This window comes from Bombus pascuorum, chromosome 16 (genome assembly GCF_905332965.1).
Source record: "Bombus pascuorum chromosome 16, iyBomPasc1.1, whole genome shotgun sequence".
In the NCBI taxonomy this organism is placed as follows: domain Eukaryota; kingdom Metazoa; phylum Arthropoda; class Insecta; order Hymenoptera; family Apidae; genus Bombus; species Bombus pascuorum.
Window position 1 is genome coordinate 5262711 of NC_083503.1, and position 26511 is coordinate 5289221.

The window sequence follows — 26511 nt, forward strand, 5'->3', positions numbered from 1 at the left end:
ATGTATTGTTCCGAGTTGGTTAATATCAAGTCAGTTTCTATTACAGGCGCAATGAATACAGAGTTTTGTTTGGAAGGTATCGGATAAATTTTAGTTATTTTCCATTCATTCTTTTCCAATACCGGCACAGTTATTGTATATATATTTTTAGTTTACTTAGATCTAGAATTAGTTGAAAATTTTGAGCTGAAGGTTCGATATGATTAGTCATAATGTTTTGTCTCGTTATTTGGTCAAGTGTTTTTAAGAGTTGTTCAGGTTCTACAACTTGTGGATTTATGATTCCTTGTTTTCCTAACGTGACAGTGTTAAAAATTTCGTCGATGATAACATGGAGTTCCGATATGGTAGATTCAGTTTCAATTACTAGGGAGACTAATATTTCGTTTTTTTCATTGTGGTTTTCAATCTTGTGTATATCGTTGGCAAGGTTTTCAAGTTGATCTGTTTTGGTGTCGTCTAGCACAGTGACAAGTGACATGATATGATAGATAAAATATAATATAACATAATGCTACGGCGTCTTATTATTCGCATCGCGAGAGAACTTTATCTCAAAATAAATTAATAAATTCTTACAAACTGTTGAATTTTCCTGCAGAAACCCTGTGTGAGATGTTTCACACGTTGAAAAAATTGTATACTTATTTGTAAAAATAATTTTATCATGTTCCGCGATGATTAATAATTTTTAGCACAGATATTTTCCTTCTACTCTTCTACTACTACTATAGTACGGTACATTGCGGTACGGTAAGGGGTGGAGCATCAGTGACATTTGATTGGTCGACAACTTGCGCACTTTGCACAGTGCCCTATAGTGGGATGAAGGGATCACTGTATAAAATAGGCACGTCCTAGCAGCAAGGTTTAAGATTCAAGGTTCAGTATTACTGTAAGAGTGGAATAGTTCGTGTGGTTCATTCGTACGACGTCGTCAGTATCAGAAATGTTGCCGATGCAAACGATTAATCCAATGTCGTCGGTTCCATCGACGTCGCGTGGCATTCAAGAACGATGTGATCTTCGTTTTGAAACAGCAAGACTCTTGACTTTTCGAAACTGGCCTGTATATGTTGCCATTCCCCTTGCAGCAGCAGGATTCTTTTATACGGGCACATCGAATACAATCAAATGTTTCGTGTGTCAAGTGAAGTTAAATTACCGTTTAGAGCCTAATACTCCCATGCAAATTCACAAGGCATATTCACCAGAGTGCGGATTCGTCCGCAATCAAAATTGCGGCAATGTGCCAATGAAAAGACAGAGCCGCTTGGGATCAAGAACAGTTAGCAAAGAAGCAAATTCGAAATATGATACTTACGAATCCAGATTAGGCACATTCGCAACATGGCCTAATACACATATAAAAAGTGAAGAATTAGCCGATGCAGGCTTCTACTTCAACGGAGTAAATGATACGGTTGTCTGTCACCATTGTGGAATTGCTATGGACAATTGGAGTCCAGGAGAAGATCCGTGGAATCGACATGCAATTTCGTCTCCTGGATGTTGTTATACAATCAAAGCACGGGGTTTGGAATATATTAAGAATGTAACAGGCCAAGACTTCTACGAAACTCCTACAGAAGTAAGTAGAAAAACTTACACCCTGAACCATATGTATAATTAATAATTCCAATATATACTTATGTACATTATATTTATTACAGGCACGAATAGAAACTACAGTTGGCAATCATGAGAGATCCCATGATGAAAATGAAACTGACGAGATGACTCTCGTTGAGAAATGTGGTAAGTAGTGAAAATAAAAACACAGATCATTTTTTCTTTAATTTGTATGAAATCCGTATACGTATAACAAATTTGTAATATATATTATATTTAAATATACTATTTACTATTTTAGCTGCTCTGGAACAAGAAAATCAGGAATTGGAGGATGCTCGATCGTGTAAAGTTTGCATGAGACGAGAAGCAACAATTGCATTCCTACCTTGCGGACATCTCGCAACATGTAATTATTGCGCCCCTGCTTTTCTGAAATGCATAATTTGCCGGGAAGAAGTTAAAGCTGTAGTTCGTATAGCTTCTGCTTAACGCATGCACTTGTATATATATATATATATATATATGTAATTATGTACAAATAATAATAATTTTTAACAAATATTAAAACATTAAAACGTAATATTAAAATGTGTGATAATATGCAAATAGAAACATATTATTAATCTAATCTTATACGTTTTTTCTGTATATTTTTGACTTTTCTTTTATTTTAACTGTTACTTAATTAAACATTAATCTGAGTCATGTATCTTCTCTTACCTGAATAAAGTTAACTTATTTTTTAGTAATCTAACTAATTGTTCCTTGTTTTATTCCCCTTATTGTTAGTAAAATGAAACTGTATTATACATATATATTTCTAATCATAAAAGTCATAGCTTACTTTTTCTCTTATTGTACTTTCATTCTTTATGCTTCGCTTGTAATCTTCTCTATTTAAAAATAGCTACCGCAAGAAAAAGATCAAAGACAAAAACATTTAACGCTAAAGGAGAAACTATCAAGGGCTAAATCTGATAAAGACAGTAGCTCATCTTTATCCAGTATACACATATTTATGTTTCTAATTTCTGTATGATTAAGTTAAAATTACATACAATTATTATATAATTTACTAAATAGAATCAAAACAATATTGCGGTGACAATGGAAAAGATAAATCAGTTAGATCAAATGAAGAATAGCGAATTGAGTGATTGTCTAAATGTGCGTTCAATTCCGCATGATCCTAAAGCAAAAAAAAGTGTACTTATTAATAAAGTATTATCACATATCAAGAATACAACAATTTTACAGCCATTTCGTATTTGAATGTATGTAAATGTATCTTTATAAGCAAAGAATGAAATGTATCATATGTGTTCTTAAGTGTACTAAGCTGGCATAAGAAATAACACTAATATGCTATAACATAAGATATTATGTTTTTAAATTTATACATTAAAACAGCTTTAGTATACAACAAATAAAATAATGATATATAATTAGATATAATTAATAAAAGGTAATAAATTCCTTTTGCGTCGCTGATTTTTTATGATCTGTTAATCACTTCGAATATAGCTTTTCTGTCAGCTTCATTTTTTATACCAATTTCAATTAAACATTCATTAGTTATAAGTCATAAACAAATCAATGTCAACCTAAAATAAATTTACAATATTAATTTGTAATAAAATTTTACACATACATACATACATACATACATACATACATACATACATACATACATATATATATATATATGGATACATTGTTCAAGAAATATAGGCACATATAGATCTAATCCGCAATGTTTCAGTAAAACAAACATTTTTGCTTCTTCTGAATTGAAAATTATTGCTCTTGGAGGTATCCTGTAACGTGGTGGCGTTGGTTTATTTTCCCCAAATACATTTTCATCATTCATAGTTGGAGGAACATTTTGTTGGCGCAATGGACTAAATTCAAGCACATATTCAAGACTAGTATCAGGATCTTCTTTGTCTTTACTTTAACATTTAAATCTTGTGATCGAATGGACTGTAATCTTTGCAAGCCATACGGTTAAATTAAAATATCCTAGTTATTTTGTATATGTTTCCATTGTGGATTTCTGGCATTGGCGGTAATAATAATCTCTTTCTCTTGGATCTTAGCTTTCACATTCCCTATTGTGTCAGAAACTTCCACTTCAAGAGTAATAGTTTTCCCTCTTAAGGTCTTAACGAAGGTCTGCATGTTGCTAGATCTGGGGAACTGTACAAAAAGACAAACAGATTGTATTGATGTACAATATCGTGAAAAAATGTGCAGTGGTAGTAAATCCTAAAATAAACATTTTCAATAGCTGTAAATTTTTAAAATTTTTAATTTATAAAAACATTAATCAGCTGAAGTTTTGTTAAACAAAATAATGAGGTCACAAAGTATCGGTTACTTGAAAACTCATATAATACCTTTTTACATAAACATGGAAGAAACAGCTGCTATACTTACATTTCTTGAAATAATTTATAGAATAGGGTAGACAGTTGCAACACAAGTCAATTTAAATTTCATTGATAAGCAAATATAGAAAAGCTTACAACATAATGCACAACATTAACAGAGAACGTTATTATATAGAATTATTACATTATTGCATAGAAAATCATTGACAAATGTTCAGAGTAATCCTTTTATATCAATTTATAATAAACCTTTGAATTTTTCCATATACGACTCTTTAAATCGCAAGTTGTTTCCTTGGATGTTATCGTTTTTCAGATGCCGTTTAAAGCTGTTATTACATTGGTTTTGCTTTCGATATTTAATTGATTCATACAGATTAATAAACTAATTAGTTTCGTATGCTGTGTATTTCACCACCTTGCACAACCATTTACGATACATTGGTTACGCAGATAAAAACAAACGTGACGGACGGGGGAAAACAGAAGAGAATCGCAAGCAGTTGTACCAAATCTGGATTTAGGAACCAGTGATGATACCAACATGACATTTATCTCGACAAAAGCCAGTTTAGATTTCCAGCTCAGAATCTTTGGTGCCTAAGGCGCATAAAATGCAAGATGCTAGAGAAAGATAATGAAAAATTCGAAAAACAAGCGAAATGAGAGCAATGGGATACCGTAGATACGCCGCTTCATTGAACACGAATATAAAGACATTCAACAATGAGAACGATTATTCATTTTAGCAATTTCAGGATTGTTAGTAACAAAACATAGGCATCGTCGATTTTAATGGTTTTACTTCGTCGATACTTTTTTTCACATTTGTCAAACGAGAACGTTCCCCTCGATATTTTTCAAGATTTTACTGCTTTTCAAGCTAAGTGTATCGCTTTAATAATTGATAGCTTCGATCTTCGTTTTTACTATCATCTAGTGCATACGCAATTAACACTTTTAGTGCCACACGATGGTATATTGTTGCAAGGAACTTTTGCGAAAAGTACCAAAGACGATATATGATTGCGATATCTATATATATGTATAATAAATTTTTGAAGTTGGCCCCACAAAAGGTCACACCGACCCTGGTATGGATTACAGAATTCTAACAAGAGACAGTGAAAATAAAAGAGAGAGAGAGAGAGAGAGAGAGAAAAGGAGAAGAATATTCGATGTATCCTTTTCTATTTCTAATGGATATATATTATTTTGATTAGGAAAGTTACATTTTGATAAGAGAAGAAAAGAGCAGAAGAACTTGTTTCGTAGTCGTAGGCATAGTTGTATACACAGATCTGAAAAGTCCTGTGAAGGAAATCAAATTTAATAATTAGTAATAGGAGATATGCGGTATAATTTATTTTTCAAAGTATAATAACAGTTTATTTTTTCAAAGTACAACAATGTAAAAGCTTCGTATCGCTTCGAAGTTGATGCAAATATTCAATAGAGGCTCGTTGGACGTTAATCATAAAGAGGTTTCCTTCAAGACATACGGGCAGGAAAGGCAGGAGAATAAAATTATCTGCTCATTCGTCACCTTTAGAAAACATATCTTTCCACTCGATTGTATTGGAGAAAAACTCATTTAGGCTAACGAAAATTCCATACAATCATAGAATGTTTAGCATAATAGCTGAATTTTCTTAGGAGAGATAAAGCGAATAAGAAACGCACCCGTTATTATAGAACCGTTATATATGGAAAGATTTTTCTTTTGAAATTCTACTACCTGTTTTCTTAGGAATTAGAAACATGCAGCAAGATACAACAAAAATGGGAAATTTAGAACGTTCACTTGTGGCCCTAAGAATCTTTGCCACCGAATATGCATAAAATGCAAAATGCTAGAGAAAAATAAAGAAAATTAAAGAAAAAACAAGCGAAATCGGATACCGTAGATACGCCGCTACATTGAACACGAATATAAACACTAGATATCAGACGTTCAATAATGAGAATGATCACTCATTTTAGCAATTTCAGGATTGTTGGTAACAAAACATAGGCATCGTCTATTTCAATGGTTTTACTTCGTCGATACTTTTTTTTCGCATTTGTCAAACGAGAACGATCCCCTCGATATTTTTCAAGATTTAATTGCTTTTCAAGCTAAGTGTATCGCTTTAATAATTAATAGCTTTAATCTTCGTTTTTACTATCATCTGGTGCATACGCAATTAACAATTTTAGCGCCAAACTATGGTATATTGTTGCCAAAGGTAAGGAACATTTGCGAAAAGTGACAAGTGACATGATATGATAGATAAAATATAATATAACATAATGCTACGGCGTCTTATTATTCGCATCGCGAGAGAACTTTATCTCAAAATAAATTAATAAATTCTTACAAACTGTTGAATTTTCCTGCAGAAACCCTGTGTGAGATGTTTCACACGTTGAAAAAATTGTATACTTATTTGTAAAAATAATTTTATCATGTTCCGCGATGATTAATAATTTTTAGCACAGATATTTTCCTTCTACTCTTCTACTACTACTATAGTACGGTACATTGCGGTACGGTAAGGGGTGGAGCATCAGTGACATTTGATTGGTCGACAACTTGCGCACTTTGCACAGTGCCCTATAGTGGGATGAAGGGATCACTGTATAAAATAGGCACGTCCTAGCAGCAAGGTTTAAGATTCAAGGTTCAGTATTACTGTAAGAGTGGAATAGTTTGTGTGGTTCATTCGTACGACGTCGTCAGTATCAGAAATGTTGCCGATGCAAACGATTAATCCAATGTCGTCGGTTCCATCGACGTCGCGTGGCATTCAAGAACGATGTGATCTTCGTTTTGAAACAGCAAGACTCTTGACTTTTCGAAACTGGCCTGTATATGTTGCCATTCCCCTTGCAGCAGCAGGATTCTTTTATACGGGCACATCGAATACAATCAAATGTTTCGTGTGTCAAGTGAAGTTAAATTACCGTTTAGAGCCTAATACTCCCATGCAAATTCACAAGGCATATTCACCAGAGTGCGGATTCGTCCGCAATCAAAATTGCGGCAATGTGCCAATGAAAAGACAGAGCCGCTTGGGATCAAGAACAGTTAGCAAAGAAGCAAATTCGAAATATGATACTTACGAATCCAGATTAGGCACATTCGCAACATGGCCTAATACACATATAAAAAGTGAAGAATTAGCCGATGCAGGCTTCTACTTCAACGGAGTAAATGATACGGTTGTCTGTCACCATTGTGGAATTGCTATGGACAATTGGAGTCCAGGAGAAGACCCGTGGAATCGACATGCAATTTCGTCTCCTGGATGTTGTTATACAATCAAAGCACGGGGTTTGGAATATATTAAGAATGTAACAGGCCAAGACTTCTACGAAACTCCTACAGAAGTAAGTAGAAAAACTTACACCCTGAACCATATGTATAATTAATAATTCCAATATATACTTATGTACATTATATTTATTACAGGCACGAATAGAAACTACAGTTGGCAATCATGAGAGATCCCATGATGAAAATGAAACTGACGAGATGACTCTCGTTGAGAAATGTGGTAAGTAGTGAAAATAAAAACACAGATCATTTTTTCTTTAATTTGTATGAAATCCGTATACGTATAACAAATTTGTAATATATATTATATTTAAATATACTATTTACTATTTTAGCTGCTCTGGAACAAGAAAATCAGGAATTGGAGGATGCTCGATCGTGTAAAGTTTGCATGAGACGAGAAGCAACAATTGCATTCCTACCTTGCGGACATCTCGCAACATGTAATTATTGCGCCCCTGCTTTTCTGAAATGCATAATTTGCCGGGAAGAAGTTAAAGCTGTAGTTCGTATAGCTTCTGCTTAACGCATGCACTTGTATATATATATATATATGTAATTATGTACAAATAATAATAATTTTTAACAAATATTAAAACATTAAAACGTAATATTAAAATGTGTGATAATATGCAAATAGAAACATATTATTAATCTAATCTTATACGTTTTTTCTGTATATTTTTGACTTTTCTTTTATTTTAACTGTTACTTAATTAAACATTAATCTGAGTCATGTATCTTCTCTTACCTGAATAAAGTTAACTTATTTTTTAGTAATCTAACTAATTGTTCCTTGTTTTATTCCCCTTATTGTTAGTAAAATGAAACTGTATTATACATATATATTTCTAATCATAAAAGTCATAGCTTACTTTTTCTCTTATTGTACTTTCATTCTTTATGCTTCGCTTGTAATCTTCTCTATTTAAAAATAGCTACCGCAAGAAAAAGATCAAAGACAAAAACATTTAACGCTAAAGGAGAAACTATCAAGGGCTAAATCTGATAAAGACAGTAGCTCATCTTTATCCAGTATACACATATTTATGTTTCTAATTTCTGTATGATTAAGTTAAAATTACATACAATTATTATATAATTTACTAAATAGTATCAAAACAATATTGCGGTGACAATGGAAAAGATAAATCAGTTAGATCAAATGAAGAATAGCGAATTGAGTGATTGCCTAAATGTGCGTTCAATTCCGCATGATCCTAAAGCAAAAAAAAGTGTACTTATTAATAAAGTATTATCACATATCAAGAATACAACAATTTTACAGCCATTTCGTATTTGAATGTATGTAAATGTATCTTTATAAGCAAAGAATGAAATGTATCATATGTGTTCTTAAGTGTACTAAGCTGGCATAAGAAATAACACTAATATGCTATAACATAAGATATTATATTTTTAAATTTATACATTAAAACAGCTTTAGTATACAACAAATAAAATAATGATATATAATTAGATATAATTAATAAAAGGTAATAAATTCCTTTTGCGTCGCTGATTTTTTATGATCTGTTAATCACTTCGAATATAGCTTTTCTGTCAGCTTCATTTTTTATACCAATTTCAATTAAACATTCATTAGTTATAAGTCATAAACAAATCAATGTCAACCTAAAATAAATTTACAATATTAATTTGTAATAAAATTTTACACATACATACATACATACATACATACATACATACATACATACATACATATATATATATATATGGATACATTGTTCAAGAAATATAGGCACATATAGATCTAATCCGCAATGTTTCAGTAAAACAAACATTTTTGCTTCTTCTGAATTGAAAGTTATTGCTCTTGGAGGTATCCTGTAACGTGGTGGCGTTGGTTTATTTTCCCCAAATACATTTTCATCATTCATAGTTGGAGGAACATTTTGTTGGCGCAATGGACTAAATTCAAGCACATATTCAAGACTAGTATCAGGATCTTCTTTGTCTTTACTTTAACATTTAAATCTTGTGATCGAATGGACTGTAATCTTTGCAAGCCATACGGTTAAATTAAAATATCCTAGTTATTTTGTATATGTTTCCATTGTGGATTTCTGGCATTGGCGGTAATAATAATCTCTTTCTCTTGGATCTTAGCTTTCACATTCCCTATTGTGTCAGAAACTTCCACTTCAAGAGTAATAGTTTTCCCTCTTAAGGTCTTAACGAAGGTCTGCATGTTGCTAGATCTGGGGAACTGTACAAAAAGACAAACAGATTGTATTGATGTACAATATCGTGAAAAAATGTGCAGTGGTAGTAAATCCTAAAATAAACATTTTCAATAGCTGTAAATTTTTAAAATTTTTAATTTATAAAAACATTAATCAGCTGAAGTTTTGTTAAACAAAATAATGAGGTCACAAAGTATCGGTTACTTGAAAACTCATATAATACCTTTTTACATAAACATGGAAGAAACAGCTGCTATACTTACATTTCTTGAAATAATTTATAGAATAGGGTAGACAGTTGCAACACAAGTCAATTTAAATTTCATTGATAAGCAAATATAGAAAAGCTTACAACATAATGCACAACATTAACAGAGAACGTTATTATATAGAATTATTACATTATTGCATAGAAAATCATTGACAAATGTTCAGAGTAATCCTTTTATATCAATTTATAATAAACCTTTGAATTTTTCCATATACGACTCTTTAAATCGCAAGTTGTTTCCTTGGATGTTATCGTTTTTCAGATGCCGTTTAAAGCTGTTATTACATTGGTTTTGCTTTCGATATTTAATTGATTCATACAGATTAATAAACTAATTAGTTTCGTATGCTGTGTATTTCACCACCTTGCACAACCATTTACGATACATTGGTTACGCAGATAAAAACAAACGTGACGGACGGGGGAAAACAGAAGAGAATCGCAAGCAGTTGTACCAAATCTGGATTTAGGAACCAGTGATGATACCAACATGACATTTATCTCGACAAAAGCCAGTTTAGATTTCCAGCTCAGAATCTTTGGTGCCTAAGGCGCATAAAATGCAAGATGCTAGAGAAAGATAATGAAAAATTCGAAAAACAAGCGAAATGAGAGCAATGGGATACCGTAGATACGCCGCTTCATTGAACACGAATATAAAGACATTCAACAATGAGAACGATTATTCATTTTAGCAATTTCAGGATTGTTAGTAACAAAACATAGGCATCGTCGATTTTAATGGTTTTACTTCGTCGATACTTTTTTTCACATTTGTCAAACGAGAACGTTCCCCTCGATATTTTTCAAGATTTTACTGCTTTTCAAGCTAAGTGTATCGCTTTAATAATTGATAGCTTCGATCTTCGTTTTTACTATCATCTAGTGCATACGCAATTAACACTTTTAGTGCCACACGATGGTATATTGTTGCAAGGAACTTTTGCGAAAAGTACCAAAGACGATATATGATTGCGATATCTATATATATGTATAATAAATTTTTGAAGTTGGCCCCACAAAAGGTCACACCGACCCTGGTATGGATTACAGAATTCTAACAAGAGACAGTGAAAATAAAAGAGAGAGAGAGAGAGAGAGAGAAAAGGAGAAGAATATTCGATGTATCCTTTTCTATTTCTAATGGATATATATTATTTTGATTAGGAAAGTTACATTTTGATAAGAGAAGAAAAGAGCAGAAGAACTTGTTTCGTAGTCGTAGGCATAGTTGTATACACAGATCTGAAAAGTCCTGTGAAGGAAATCAAATTTAATAATTAGTAATAGGAGATATGCGGTATAATTTATTTTTCAAAGTATAATAACAGTTTATTTTTTCAAAGTACAACAATGTAAAAGCTTCGTATCGCTTCGAAGTTGATGCAAATATTCAATAGAGGCTCGTTGGACGTTAATCATAAAGAGGTTTCCTTCAAGACATACGGGCAGGAAAGGCAGGAGAATAAAATTATCTGCTCATTCGTCACCTTTAGAAAACATATCTTTCCACTCGATTGTATTGGAGAAAAACTCATTTAGGCTAACGAAAATTCCATACAATCATAGAATGTTTAGCATAATAGCTGAATTTTCTTAGGAGAGATAAAGCGAATAAGAAACGCACCCGTTATTATAGAACCGTTATATATGGAAAGATTTTTCTTTTGAAATTCTACTACCTGTTTTCTTAGGAATTAGAAACATGCAGCAAGATACAACAAAAATGGGAAATTTAGAACGTTCACTTGTGGCCCTAAGAATCTTTGCCACCGAATATGCATAAAATGCAAAATGCTAGAGAAAAATAAAGAAAATTAAAGAAAAAACAAGCGAAATCGGATACCGTAGATACGCCGCTACATTGAACACGAATATAAACACTAGATATCAGACGTTCAATAATGAGAATGATCACTCATTTTAGCAATTTCAGGATTGTTGGTAACAAAACATAGGCATCGTCTATTTCAATGGTTTTACTTCGTCGATACTTTTTTTTCGCATTTGTCAAACGAGAACGATCCCCTCGATATTTTTCAAGATTTAATTGCTTTTCAAGCTAAGTGTATCGCTTTAATAATTAATAGCTTTAATCTTCGTTTTTACTATCATCTAGTGCATACGCAATTAACAATTTTAGCGCCAAACTATGGTATATTGTTGCCAAAGGTAAGGAACATTTGCGAAAAGTGACAAGTGACATGATATGATAGATAAAATATAATATAACATAATGCTACGGCGTCTTATTATTCGCATCGCGAGAGAACTTTATCTCAAAATAAATTAATAAATTCTTACAAACTGTTGAATTTTCCTGCAGAAACCCTGTGTGAGATGTTTCACACGTTGAAAAAATTGTATACTTATTTGTAAAAATAATTTTATCATGTTCCGCGATGATTAATAATTTTTAGCACAGATATTTTCCTTCTACTCTTCTACTACTACTATAGTACGGTACATTGCGGTACGGTAAGGGGTGGAGCATCAGTGACATTTGATTGGTCGACAACTTGCGCACTTTGCACAGTGCCCTATAGTGGGATGAAGGGATCACTGTATAAAATAGGCACGTCCTAGCAGCAAGGTTTAAGATTCAAGGTTCAGTATTACTGTAAGAGTGGAATAGTTTGTGTGGTTCATTCGTACGACGTCGTCAGTATCAGAAATGTTGCCGATGCAAACGATTAATCCAATGTCGTCGGTTCCATCGACGTCGCGTGGCATTCAAGAACGATGTGATCTTCGTTTTGAAACAGCAAGACTCTTGACTTTTCGAAACTGGCCTGTATATGTTGCCATTCCCCTTGCAGCAGCAGGATTCTTTTATACGGGCACATCGAATACAATCAAATGTTTCGTGTGTCAAGTGAAGTTAAATTACCGTTTAGAGCCTAATACTCCCATGCAAATTCACAAGGCATATTCACCAGAGTGCGGATTCGTCCGCAATCAAAATTGCGGCAATGTGCCAATGAAAAGACAGAGCCGCTTGGGATCAAGAACAGTTAGCAAAGAAGCAAATTCGAAATATGATACTTACGAATCCAGATTAGGCACATTCGCAACATGGCCTAATACACATATAAAAAGTGAAGAATTAGCCGATGCAGGCTTCTACTTCAACGGAGTAAATGATACGGTTGTCTGTCACCATTGTGGAATTGCTATGGACAATTGGAGTCCAGGAGAAGACCCGTGGAATCGACATGCAATTTCGTCTCCTGGATGTTGTTATACAATCAAAGCACGGGGTTTGGAATATATTAAGAATGTAACAGGCCAAGACTTCTACGAAACTCCTACAGAAGTAAGTAGAAAAACTTACACCCTGAACCATATGTATAATTAATAATTCCAATATATACTTATGTACATTATATTTATTACAGGCACGAATAGAAACTACAGTTGGCAATCATGAGAGATCCCATGATGAAAATGAAACTGACGAGATGACTCTCGTTGAGAAATGTGGTAAGTAGTGAAAATAAAAACACAGATCATTTTTTCTTTAATTTGTATGAAATCCGTATACGTATAACAAATTTGTAATATATATTATATTTAAATATACTATTTACTATTTTAGCTGCTCTGGAACAAGAAAATCAGGAATTGGAGGATGCTCGATCGTGTAAAGTTTGCATGAGACGAGAAGCAACAATTGCATTCCTACCTTGCGGACATCTCGCAACATGTAATTATTGCGCCCCTGCTTTTCTGAAATGCATAATTTGCCGGGAAGAAGTTAAAGCTGTAGTTCGTATAGCTTCTGCTTAACGCATGCACTTGTATATATATATATATATATATATGTAATTATGTACAAATAATAATAATTTTTAACAAATATTAAAACATTAAAACGTAATATTAAAATGTGTGATAATATGCAAATAGAAACATATTATTAATCTAATCTTATACGTTTTTTCTGTATATTTTTGACTTTTCTTTTATTTTAACTGTTACTTAATTAAACATTAATCTGAGTCATGTATCTTCTCTTACCTGAATAAAGTTAACTTATTTTTTAGTAATCTAACTAATTGTTCCTTGTTTTATTCCCCTTATTGTTAGTAAAATGAAACTGTATTATACATATATATTTCTAATCATAAAAGTCATAGCTTACTTTTTCTCTTATTGTACTTTCATTCTTTATGCTTCGCTTGTAATCTTCTCTATTTAAAAATAGCTACCGCAAGAAAAAGATCAAAGACAAAAACATTTAACGCTAAAGGAGAAACTATCAAGGGCTAAATCTGATAAAGACAGTAGCTCATCTTTATCCAGTATACACATATTTATGTTTCTAATTTCTGTATGATTAAGTTAAAATTACATACAATTATTATATAATTTACTAAATAGTATCAAAACAATATTGCGGTGACAATGGAAAAGATAAATCAGTTAGATCAAATGAAGAATAGCGAATTGAGTGATTGTCTAAATGTGCGTTCAATTCCGCATGATCCTAAAGCAAAAAAAAGTGTACTTATTAATAAAGTATTATCACATATCAAGAATACAACAATTTTACAGCCATTTCGTATTTGAATGTATGTAAATGTATCTTTATAAGCAAAGAATGAAATGTATCATATGTGTTCTTAAGTGTACTAAGCTGGCATAAGAAATAACACTAATATGCTATAACATAAGATATTATATTTTTAAATTTATACATTAAAACAGCTTTAGTATACAACAAATAAAATAATGATATATAATTAGATATAATTAATAAAAGGTAATAAATTCCTTTTGCGTCGCTGATTTTTTATGATCTGTTAATCACTTCGAATATAGCTTTTCTGTCAGCTTCATTTTTTATACCAATTTCAATTAAACATTCATTAGTTATAAGTCATAAACAAATCAATGTCAACCTAAAATAAATTTACAATATTAATTTGTAATAAAATTTTACACATACATACATACATACATACATACATACATACATACATACATACATATATATATATATATGGATACATTGTTCAAGAAATATAGGCACATATAGATCTAATCCGCAATGTTTCAGTAAAACAAACATTTTTGCTTCTTCTGAATTGAAAATTATTGCTCTTGGAGGTATCCTGTAACGTGGTGGCGTTGGTTTATTTTCCCCAAATACATTTTCATCATTCATAGTTGGAGGAACATTTTGTTGGCGCAATGGACTAAATTCAAGCACATATTCAAGACTAGTATCAGGATCTTCTTTGTCTTTACTTTAACATTTAAATCTTGTGATCGAATGGACTGTAATCTTTGCAAGCCATACGGTTAAATTAAAATATCCTAGTTATTTTGTATATGTTTCCATTGTGGATTTCTGGCATTGGCGGTAATAATAATCTCTTTCTCTTGGATCTTAGCTTTCACATTCCCTATTGTGTCAGAAACTTCCACTTCAAGAGTAATAGTTTTCCCTCTTAAGGTCTTAACGAAGGTCTGCATGTTGCTAGATCTGGGGAACTGTACAAAAAGACAAACAGATTGTATTGATGTACAATATCGTGAAAAAATGTGCAGTGGTAGTAAATCCTAAAATAAACATTTTCAATAGCTGTAAATTTTTAAAATTTTTAATTTATAAAAACATTAATCAGCTGAAGTTTTGTTAAACAAAATAATGAGGTCACAAAGTATCGGTTACTTGAAAACTCATATAATACCTTTTTACATAAACATGGAAGAAACAGCTGCTATACTTACATTTCTTGAAATAATTTATAGAATAGGGTAGACAGTTGCAACACAAGTCAATTTAAATTTCATTGATAAGCAAATATAGAAAAGCTTACAACATAATGCACAACATTAACAGAGAACGTTATTATATAGAATTATTACATTATTGCATAGAAAATCATTGACAAATGTTCAGAGTAATCCTTTTATATCAATTTATAATAAACCTTTGAATTTTTCCATATACGACTCTTTAAATCGCAAGTTGTTTCCTTGGATGTTATCGTTTTTCAGATGCCGTTTAAAGCTGTTATTACATTGGTTTTGCTTTCGATATTTAATTGATTCATACAGATTAATAAACTAATTAGTTTCGTATGCTGTGTATTTCACCACCTTGCACAACCATTTACGATACATTGGTTACGCAGATAAAAACAAACGTGACGGACGGGGGAAAACAGAAGAGAATCGCAAGCAGTTGTACCAAATCTGGATTTAGGAACCAGTGATGATACCAACATGACATTTATCTCGACAAAAGCCAGTTTAGATTTCCAGCTCAGAATCTTTGGTACCTAAGGCGCATAAAATGCAAGATGCTAGAGAAAGATAATGAAAAATTCGAAAAACAAGCGAAATGAGAGCAATGGGATACCGTAGATACGCCGCTTCATTGAACACGAATATAAAGACATTCAACAATGAGAACGATTATTCATTTTAGCAATTTCAGGATTGTTAGTAACAAAACATAGGCATCGTCGATTTTAATGGTTTTACTTCGTCGATACTTTTTTTCACATTTGTCAAACGAGAACGTTCCCCTCGATATTTTTCAAGATTTTACTGCTTTTCAAGCTAAGTGTATCGCTTTAATAATTGATAGCTTCGATCTTCGTTTTTACTATCATCTAGTGCATACGCAATTAACACTTTTAGTGCCACACGATGGTATATTGTTGCAAGGAACTTTTGCGAAAAGTACCAAAGACGATATATGATTGCGATATCTATATATATGTATAATAAATTTTTGAAGTTGGCCCCACAAAAGGTCACACCGACCCTGGTATGGATTACAGAATTCTAACAAGAGACAGTGAAAATAAAAGAGAGAGAGAGAGAGAGAGAGAGAAAAGGAGAAGAATATTCGATGTATCCTTTTCTATTTCTAATGGATATATATTATTTTGATTAGGAAAGTTACATTTTGATAAGAGAAGAAAAGAGCAGAAGAACTTGTTTCGTAGTCGTAGGCATAGTTGTATACACAGATCTGAAAAGTCCTGTGAAGGAAATCAAATTTAATAATTAGTAATAGGAGATATGCGGTATAATTTATTTTTCAAAGTATAATAACAGTTTATTTTTTCAAAGTACAACAATGTAAAAGCTTCGTATCGCTTCGAAGTTGATGCAAATATTCAATAGAGGCTCGTTGGACGTTAATCATAAAGAGGTTTCCTTCAAGACATACGGGCAGGAAAGGCAGGAGAATAAAATTATCTGCTCATTCGTCACCTTTAGAAAACATATCTTTCCACTCGATTGTATTGGAGAAAAACTCATTTAGGCTAACGAAAATTCCATACAATCATAGAATGTTTAGCATAATAGCTGAATTTTCTTAGGAGAGATAAAGCGAATAAGAAACGCACCCGTTATTATAGAACCGTTATATATGGAAAGATTTTTCTTTTGAAATTCTACTACCTGTTTTCTTAGGAATTAGAAACATGCAGCAAGATACAACAAAAATGGGAAATTTAGAACGTTCACTTGTGGCCCTAAGAATCTTTGCCACCGAATATGCATAAAATGCAAAATGCTAGAGAAAAATAAAGAAAATTAAAGAAAAAACAAGCGAAATCGGATACCGTAGATACGCCGCTACATTGAACACGAATATAAACACTAGATATCAGACGTTCAATAATGAGAATGATCACTCATTTTAGCAATTTCAGGATTGTTGGTAACAAAACATAGGCATCGTCTATTTCAATGGTTTTACTTCGTCGATACTTTTTTTTCGCATTTGTCAAACGAGAACGATCCCCTCGATATTTTTCAAGATTTAATTGCTTTTCAAGCTAAGTGTATCGCTTTAATAATTAATAGCTTTAATCTTCGTTTTTACTATCATCTAGTGCATACGCAATTAACAATTTTAGCGCCAAACTATGGTATATTGTTGCCAAAGGTAAGGAACATTTGCGAAAAGTGACAAGTGACATGATATGATAGATAAAATATAATATAACATAATGCTACGGCGTCTTATTATTCGCATCGCGAGAGAACTTTATCTCAAAATAAATTAATAAATTCTTACAAACTGTTGAATTTTCCTGCAGAAACCCTGTGTGAGATGTTTCACACGTTGAAAAAATTGTATACTTATTTGTAAAAATAATTTTATCATGTTCCGCGATGATTAATAATTTTTAGCACAGATATTTTCCTTCTACTCTTCTACTACTACTATAGTACGGTACATTGCGGTACGGTAAGGGGTGGAGCATCAGTGACATTTGATTGGTCGACAACTTGCGCACTTTGCACAGTGCCCTATAGTGGGATGAAGGGATCACTGTATAAAATAGGCACGTCCTAGCAGCAAGGTTTAAGATTCAAGGTTCAGTATTACTGTAAGAGTGGAATAGTTCGTGTGGTTCATTCGTACGACGTCGTCAGTATCAGAAATGTTGCCGATGCAAACGATTAATCCAATGTCGTCGGTTCCATCGACGTCGCGTGGCATTCAAGAACGATGTGATCTTCGTTTTGAAACAGCAAGACTCTTGACTTTTCGAAACTGGCCTGTATATGTTGCCATTCCCCTTGCAGCAGCAGGATTCTTTTATACGGGCACATCGAATACAATCAAATGTTTCGTGTGTCAAGTGAAGTTAAATTACCGTTTAGAGCCTAATACTCCCATGCAAATTCACAAGGCATATTCACCAGAGTGCGGATTCGTCCGCAATCAAAATTGCGGCAATGTGCCAATGAAAAGACAGAGCCGCTTGGGATCAAGAACAGTTAGCAAAGAAGCAAATTCGAAATATGATACTTACGAATCCAGATTAGGCACATTCGCAACATGGCCTAATACACATATAAAAAGTGAAGAATTAGCCGATGCAGGCTTCTACTTCAACGGAGTAAATGATACGGTTGTCTGTCACCATTGTGGAATTGCTATGGACAATTGGAGTCCAGGAGAAGATCCGTGGAATCGACATGCAATTTCGTCTCCTGGATGTTGTTATACAATCAAAGCACGGGGTTTGGAATATATTAAGAATGTAACAGGCCAAGACTTCTACGAAACTCCTACAGAAGTAAGTAGAAAAACTTACACCCTGAACCATATGTATAATTAATAATTCCAATATATACTTATGTACATTATATTTATTACAGGCACGAATAGAAACTACAGTTGGCAATCATGAGAGATCCCATGATGAAAATGAAACTGACGAGATGACTCTCGTTGAGAAATGTGGTAAGTAGTGAAAATAAAAACACAGATCATTTTTTCTTTAATTTGTATGAAATCCGTATACGTATAACAAATTTGTAATATATATTATATTTAAATATACTATTTACTATTTTAGCTGCTCTGGAACAAGAAAATCAGGAATTGGAGGATGCTCGATCGTGTAAAGTTTGCATGAGACGAGAAGCAACAATTGCATTCCTACCTTGCGGACATCTCGCAACATGTAATTATTGCGCCCCTGCTTTTCTGAAATGCATAATTTGCCGGGAAGAAGTTAAAGCTGTAGTTCGTATAGCTTCTGCTTAACGCATGCACTTGTATATATATATATATATATATATATGTAATTATGTACAAATAATAATAATTTTTAACAAATATTAAAACATTAAAACGTAATATTAAAATGTGTGATAATATGCAAATAGAAACATATTATTAATCTAATCTTATACGTTTTTTCTGTATATTTTTGACTTTTCTTTTATTTTAACTGTTACTTAATTAAACATTAATCTGAGTCATGTATCTTCTCTTACCTGAATAAAGTTAACTTATTTTTTAGTAATCTAACTAATTGTTCCTTGTTTTATTCCCCTTATTGTTAGTAAAATGAAACTGTATTATACATATATATTTCTAATCATAAAAGTCATAGCTTACTTTTTCTCTTATTGTACTTTCATTCTTTATGCTTCGCTTGTAATCTTCTCTATTTAAAAATAGCTACCGCAAGAAAAAGATCAAAGACAAAAACATTTAACGCTAAAGGAGAAACTATCAAGGGCTAAATCTGATAAAGACAGTAGCTCATCTTTATCCAGTATACACATATTTATGTTTCTAATTTCTGTATGATTAAGTTAAAATTACATACAATTATTATATAATTTACTAAATAGAATCAAAACAATATTGCGGTGACAATGGAAAAGATAAATCAGTTAGATCAAATGAAGAATAGCGAATTGAGTGATTGTCTAAATGTGCGTTCAATTCCGCATGATCCTAAAGCAAAAAAAAGTGTACTTATTAATAAAGTATTATCACATATCAAGAATACAACAATTTTACAGCCATTTCGTATTTGAATGTATGTAAATGTATCTTTATAAGCAAAGAATGAAATGTATCATATGTGTTCTTAAGTGTACTAAGCTGGCATAAGAAATAACACTAATATGCTATAACATAAGATATTATATTTTTAAATTTATACATTAAAACAGCTTTAGTATACAACAAATAAAATAATGATATATAATTAGATATAATTAATAAAAGGTAATAAATTCCTTTTGCGTCGCTGATTTTTTATGATCTGTTAATCACTTCGAATATAGCTTTTCTGTCAGCTTCATTTTTTATACCAATTTCAATTAAACATTCATTAGTTATAAGTCATAAACAAATCAATGTCAACCTAAAATAAATTTACAATATTAATTTGTAATAAAATTTTACACATACATACATACATACATACATACATACATACATACATACATACATATATATATATATATGGATACATTGTTCAAGAAATATAGGCACATATAGATCTAATCCGCAATGTTTCAGTAAAACAAACATTTTTGCTTCTTCTGAATTGAAAATTATTGCTCTTGGAGGTATCCTGTAACGTGGTGGCGTTGGTTTATTTTCCCCAAATACATTTTCATCATTCATAGTTGGAGGAACATTTTGTTGGCGCAATGGACTAAATTCAAGCACATATTCAAGACTAGTATCAGGATCTTCTTTGTCTTTACTTTAACATTTAAATCTTGTGATCGAATGGACTGTAATCTTTGCAAGCCATACGGTTAAATTAAAATATCCTAGTTATTTTGTATATGTTTCCATTGTGGATTTCTGGCATTGGCGGTAATAATAATCTCTTTCTCTTGGATCTTAGCTTTCACATTCCCTATTGTGTCAGAAACTTCCACTTCAAGAGTAATAGTTTTCCCTCTTAAGGTCTTAACGAAGGTCTGCATGTTGCTAGATCTGGGGAACTGTACAAAAAGACAAACAGATTGTATTGATGTACAATATCGTGAAAAAATGTGCAGTGGTAGTAAATCCTAAAATAAACATTTTCAATAGCTGTAAATTTTTAAAATTTTTAATTTATAAAAACATTAATCAGCTGAAGTTTTGTTAAACAAAATAATGAGGTCACAAAGTATCGGTTACTTGAAAACTCATATAATACCTTTTTACATAAACATGGAAGAAACAGCTGCTATACTTACATTTCTTGAAATAATTTATAGAATAGGGTAGACAGTTGCAACACAAGTCAATTTAAATTTCATTGATAAGCAAATATAGAAAAGCTTACAACATAATGCACAACATTAACAGAGAACGTTATTATATAGAATTATTACATTATTGCATAGAAAATCATTGACAAATGTTCAGAGTAATCCTTTTATATCAATTTATAATAAACCTTTGAATTTTTCCATATACGACTCTTTAAATCGCAAGTTGTTTCCTTGGATGTTATCGTTTTTCAGATGCCGTTTAAAGCTGTTATTACATTGGTTTTGCTTTCGATATTTAATTGATTCATACAGATTAATAAACTAATTAGTTTCGTATGCTGTGTATTTCACCACCTTGCACAACCATTTACGATACATTGGTTACGCAGATAAAAACAAACGTGACGGACGGGGGAAAACAGAAGAGAATCGCAAGCAGTTGTACCAAATCTGGATTTAGGAACCAGTGATGATACCAACATGACATTTATCTCGACAAAAGCCAGTTTAGATTTCCAGCTCAGAATCTTTGGTGCCTAAGGCGCATAAAATGCAAGATGCTAGAGAAAGATAATGAAAAATTCGAAAAACAAGCGAAATGAGAGCAATGGGATACCGTAGATACGCCGCTTCATTGAACACGAATATAAAGACATTCAACAATGAGAACGATTATTCATTTTAGCAATTTCAGGATTGTTAGTAACAAAACATAGGCATCGTCGATTTTAATGGTTTTACTTCGTCGATACTTTTTTTCACATTTGTCAAACGAGAACGTTCCCCTCGATATTTTTCAAGATTTTACTGCTTTTCAAGCTAAGTGTATCGCTTTAATAATTGATAGCTTCGATCTTCGTTTTTACTATCATCTAGTGCATACGCAATTAACACTTTTAGTGCCACACGATGGTATATTGTTGCAAGGAACTTTTGCGAAAAGTACCAAAGACGATATATGATTGCGATATCTATATATATGTATAATAAATTTTTGAAGTTGGCCCCACAAAAGGTCACACCGACCCTGGTATGGATTACAGAATTCTAACAAGAGACAGTGAAAATAAAAGAGAGAGAGAGAGAGAGAGAGAGAAAAGGAGAAGAATATTCGATGTATCCTTTTCTATTTCTAATGGATATATATTATTTTGATTAGGAAAGTTACATTTTGATAAGAGAAGAAAAGAGCAGAAGAACTTGTTTCGTAGTCGTAGGCATAGTTGTATACACAGATCTGAAAAGTCCTGTGAAGGAAATCAAATTTAATAATTAGTAATAGGAGATATGCGGTATAATTTATTTTTCAAAGTATAATAACAGTTTATTTTTTCAAAGTACAACAATGTAAAAGCTTCGTATCGCTTCGAAGTTGATGCAAATATTCAATAGAGGCTCGTTGGACGTTAATCATAAAGAGGTTTCCTTCAAGACATACGGGCAGGAAAGGCAGGAGAATAAAATTATCTGCTCATTCGTCACCTTTAGAAAACATATCTTTCCACTCGATTGTATTGGAGAAAAACTCATTTAGGCTAACGAAAATTCCATACAATCATAGAATGTTTAGCATAATAGCTGAATTTTCTTAGGAGAGATAAAGCGAATAAGAAACGCACCCGTTATTATAGAACCGTTATATATGGAAAGATTTTTCTTTTGAAATTCTACTACCTGTTTTCTTAGGAATTAGAAACATGCAGCAAGATACAACAAAAATGGGAAATTTAGAACGTTCACTTGTGGCCCTAAGAATCTTTGCCACCGAATATGCATAAAATGCAAAATGCTAGAGAAAAATAAAGAAAATTAAAGAAAAAACAAGCGAAATCGGATACCGTAGATACGCCGCTACATTGAACACGAATATAAACACTAGATATCAGACGTTCAATAATGAGAATGATCACTCATTTTAGCAATTTCAGGATTGTTGGTAACAAAACATAGGCATCGTCTATTTCAATGGTTTTACTTCGTCGATACTTTTTTTTCGCATTTGTCAAACGAGAACGATCCCCTCGATATTTTTCAAGATTTAATTGCTTTTCAAGCTAAGTGTATCGCTTTAATAATTAATAGCTTTAATCTTCGTTTTTACTATCATCTGGTGCATACGCAATTAACAATTTTAGCGCCAAACTATGGTATATTGTTGCCAAAGGTAAGGAACATTTGCGAAAAGTGACAAGTGACATGATATGATAGATAAAATATAATATAACATAATGCTACGGCGTCTTATTATTCGCATCGCGAGAGAACTTTATCTCAAAATAAATTAATAAATTCTTACAAACTGTTGAATTTTCCTGCAGAAACCCTGTGTGAGATGTTTCACACGTTGAAAAAATTGTATACTTATTTGTAAAAATAATTTTATCATGTTCCGCGATGATTAATAATTTTTAGCACAGATATTTTCCTTCTACTCTTCTACTACTACTATAGTACGGTACATTGCGGTACGGTAAGGGGTGGAGCATCAGTGACATTTGATTGGTCGACAACTTGCGCACTTTGCACAGTGCCCTATAGTGGGATGAAGGGATCACTGTATAAAATAGGCACGTCCTAGCAGCAAGGTTTAAGATTCAAGGTTCAGTATTACTGTAAGAGTGGAATAGTTTGTGTGGTTCATTCGTACGACGTCGTCAGTATCAGAAATGTTGCCGATGCAAACGATTAATCCAATGTCGTCGGTTCCATCGACGTCGCGTGGCATTCAAGAACGATGTGATCTTCGTTTTGAAACAGCAAGACTCTTGACTTTTCGAAACTGGCCTGTATATGTTGCCATTCCCCTTGCAGCAGCAGGATTCTTTTATACGGGCACATCGAATACAATCAAATGTTTCGTGTGTCAAGTGAAGTTAAATTACCGTTTAGAGCCTAATACTCCCATGCAAATTCACAAGGCATATTCACCAGAGTGCGGATTCGTCCGCAATCAAAATTGCGGCAATGTGCCAATGAAAAGACAGAGCCGCTTGGGATCAAGAACAGTTAGCAAAGAAGCAAATTCGAAATATGATACTTACGAATCCAGATTAGGCACATTCGCAACATGGCCTAATACACATATAAAAAGTGAAGAATTAGCCGATGCAGGCTTCTACTTCAACGGAGTAAATGATACGGTTGTCTGTCACCATTGTGGAATTGCTATGGACAATTGGAGTCCAGGAGAAGACCCGTGGAATCGACATGCAATTTCGTCTCCTGGATGTTGTTATACAATCAAAGCACGGGGTTTGGAATATATTAAGAATGTAACAGGCCAAGACTTCTACGAAACTCCTACAGAAGTAAGTAGAAAAACTTACACCCTGAACCATATGTATAATTAATAATTCCAATATATACTTATGTACATTATATTTATTACAGGCACGAATAGAAACTACAGTTGGCAATCATGAGAGATCCCATGATGAAAATGAAACTGACGAGATGACTCTCGTTGAGAAATGTGGTAAGTAGTGAAAATAAAAACACAGATCATTTTTTCTTTAATTTGTATGAAATCCGTATACGTATAACAAATTTGTAATATATATTATATTTAAATATACTATTTACTATTTTAGCTGCTCTGGAACAAGAAAATCAGGAATTGGAGGATGCTCGATCGTGTAAAGTTTGCATGAGACGAGAAGCAACAATTGCATTCCTACCTTGCGGACATCTCGCAACATGTAATTATTGCGCCCCTGCTTTTCTGAAATGCATAATTTGCCGGGAAGAAGTTAAAGCTGTAGTTCGTATAGCTTCTGCTTAACGCATGCACTTGTATATATATATATGTCGGGTTGACGTTAGGGGCGTATAATGAATCTTCACCAGTGTTGTTCATGGTTGTCGCACAGATATTTATTACACAAGTATGGCTGATACAAGATTGACAAACGGACGCGGTAGCTGGACGCTAATGACAATGGCCCTAAGTTCGATATAGCGAATCCACGGTCAACGGGATAACGAATATACTTTGCTTCAAAGTCTAAGTCGGACTCAACTTACTACTCGTGATACTAGGAACGCTTGATTGACTCTTAGCTAATCAGGTTACCAGAAAAGAATGACTTTCCGTCGCGACGACGCTGCAGAGGAAAACTATGATGGGGTGTGCCTAAGGGCACGAGATCATCGGATTCGTCAAAGAAAGCCTCCACTCGGAGGGTGAGGGAAATAGACGCTGCTGTTAATTGGTCAATTTCTATGTTGGCGGTTAGAAAAGGATGCTAGCCGCCCTAGAGAGAGAGTTCCTAGCAGGTAACGTCGTACGTGACCAAATCAGGCTTTCCCATAACTTCCCGCAATAGGCGACAGATTTACAGGCTGATAGAATAAAGACTGTTTGTCAATCTGAAGGACTTTAGTTAACTAAGTCCTAAGATTTGTAACGGTTCCTCAGGTTATCTGAACATAAACTGTAAACGATGCATCGGCATCTGGCGATCATCTGGCCCAAAGAATGGGGTCTGTGTGTGGCGAGCTGCGGGGCTGTTGGAATGTATTATTGTCAAGTGTCTGTACTGCCAATTCTTTAAAGGAAAGCTATGTTACTTTATATCTCTGTTAGGTGAAACGTTCATCCCGTGACCGTGGCTACGCTCGGCGACCGGTTGTCGCCTCGAGCCTAAACTCATTGTCTCAAGTTTCGAATGACTGTGTCTGGGTTATTTCGTAAATGCTACAGTATTGAGGCTTTTCCAAATAATTCCAACGGGGGGGACCCGGTGTCCTTTCATCTCCGACACGGCCATCCTGACTATCACACGTCCTCGGGTGTATCTAGAATATTGGGTTTCCCCAATGTTAGATTCGATATAACTGTCGTTATTTACAATTTAGTTAAGTGTCAAAATAGGTCAAGGGTCCAGTTTGACAGCAAAAATTCTGGTCGGACGTTTGATAAAGAAAGAGTTAAAAGAGAGTGGAAATCCGTAACGTTACGATTGATATTCGAAGTGCTAGTCGCATTTTGTGAATCATCAGTCTGGGCGTAATGACATGATGGACCATTCTCGATCTCGCACCTGGACGACCCTCAGTTCTCTGGATCATGATACCACACTGAGCTTTTGTTCAAACACTATGTTAGATGTTATCTCCGTAGTGTTAACGATACTTGAATTGAATTCGGTAACGGTGTGTTGATCCCACACTTACTTTGTTTGGGCCGTATGCCCCCCGTAAGCGTGTGTGTGCCACTATGTTCGATCCGACACCTGA

At 33.2% G+C, this 26511-nt stretch overlaps 5 protein-coding genes across 5 annotated transcripts; all 5 read left to right on the top strand.

The window, feature by feature from the left end:
- The first annotated feature begins 949 nt into the window (after window positions 1-949).
- On the top strand, window positions 950-2064 carry LOC132915351 (E3 ubiquitin-protein ligase XIAP-like). The gene is made up of 3 exons (XM_060975154.1): window positions 950-1591; window positions 1674-1758; window positions 1874-2064. The coding sequence occupies exons 1-3, from the start codon at window positions 950-952 to the stop codon at window positions 2062-2064; spliced, it is 918 nt and encodes a 305-aa protein (XP_060831137.1).
- Window positions 2065-6698: 4634 nt separating this feature from the next.
- Window positions 6699-7813, top strand: LOC132915352 (E3 ubiquitin-protein ligase XIAP-like). The gene is made up of 3 exons (XM_060975155.1): window positions 6699-7340; window positions 7423-7507; window positions 7623-7813. The coding sequence occupies exons 1-3, from the start codon at window positions 6699-6701 to the stop codon at window positions 7811-7813; spliced, it is 918 nt and encodes a 305-aa protein (XP_060831138.1).
- Window positions 7814-12439: 4626 nt separating this feature from the next.
- Window positions 12440-13554, top strand: LOC132915353 (E3 ubiquitin-protein ligase XIAP-like). The gene is made up of 3 exons (XM_060975156.1): window positions 12440-13081; window positions 13164-13248; window positions 13364-13554. The coding sequence occupies exons 1-3, from the start codon at window positions 12440-12442 to the stop codon at window positions 13552-13554; spliced, it is 918 nt and encodes a 305-aa protein (XP_060831139.1).
- Window positions 13555-18188: 4634 nt separating this feature from the next.
- Window positions 18189-19303, top strand: LOC132915354 (E3 ubiquitin-protein ligase XIAP-like). The gene is made up of 3 exons (XM_060975157.1): window positions 18189-18830; window positions 18913-18997; window positions 19113-19303. The coding sequence occupies exons 1-3, from the start codon at window positions 18189-18191 to the stop codon at window positions 19301-19303; spliced, it is 918 nt and encodes a 305-aa protein (XP_060831140.1).
- Window positions 19304-23939: 4636 nt separating this feature from the next.
- On the top strand, window positions 23940-25054 carry LOC132915355 (E3 ubiquitin-protein ligase XIAP-like). The gene is made up of 3 exons (XM_060975158.1): window positions 23940-24581; window positions 24664-24748; window positions 24864-25054. The coding sequence occupies exons 1-3, from the start codon at window positions 23940-23942 to the stop codon at window positions 25052-25054; spliced, it is 918 nt and encodes a 305-aa protein (XP_060831141.1).
- Window positions 25055-26511: the final 1457 nt, after the last annotated feature.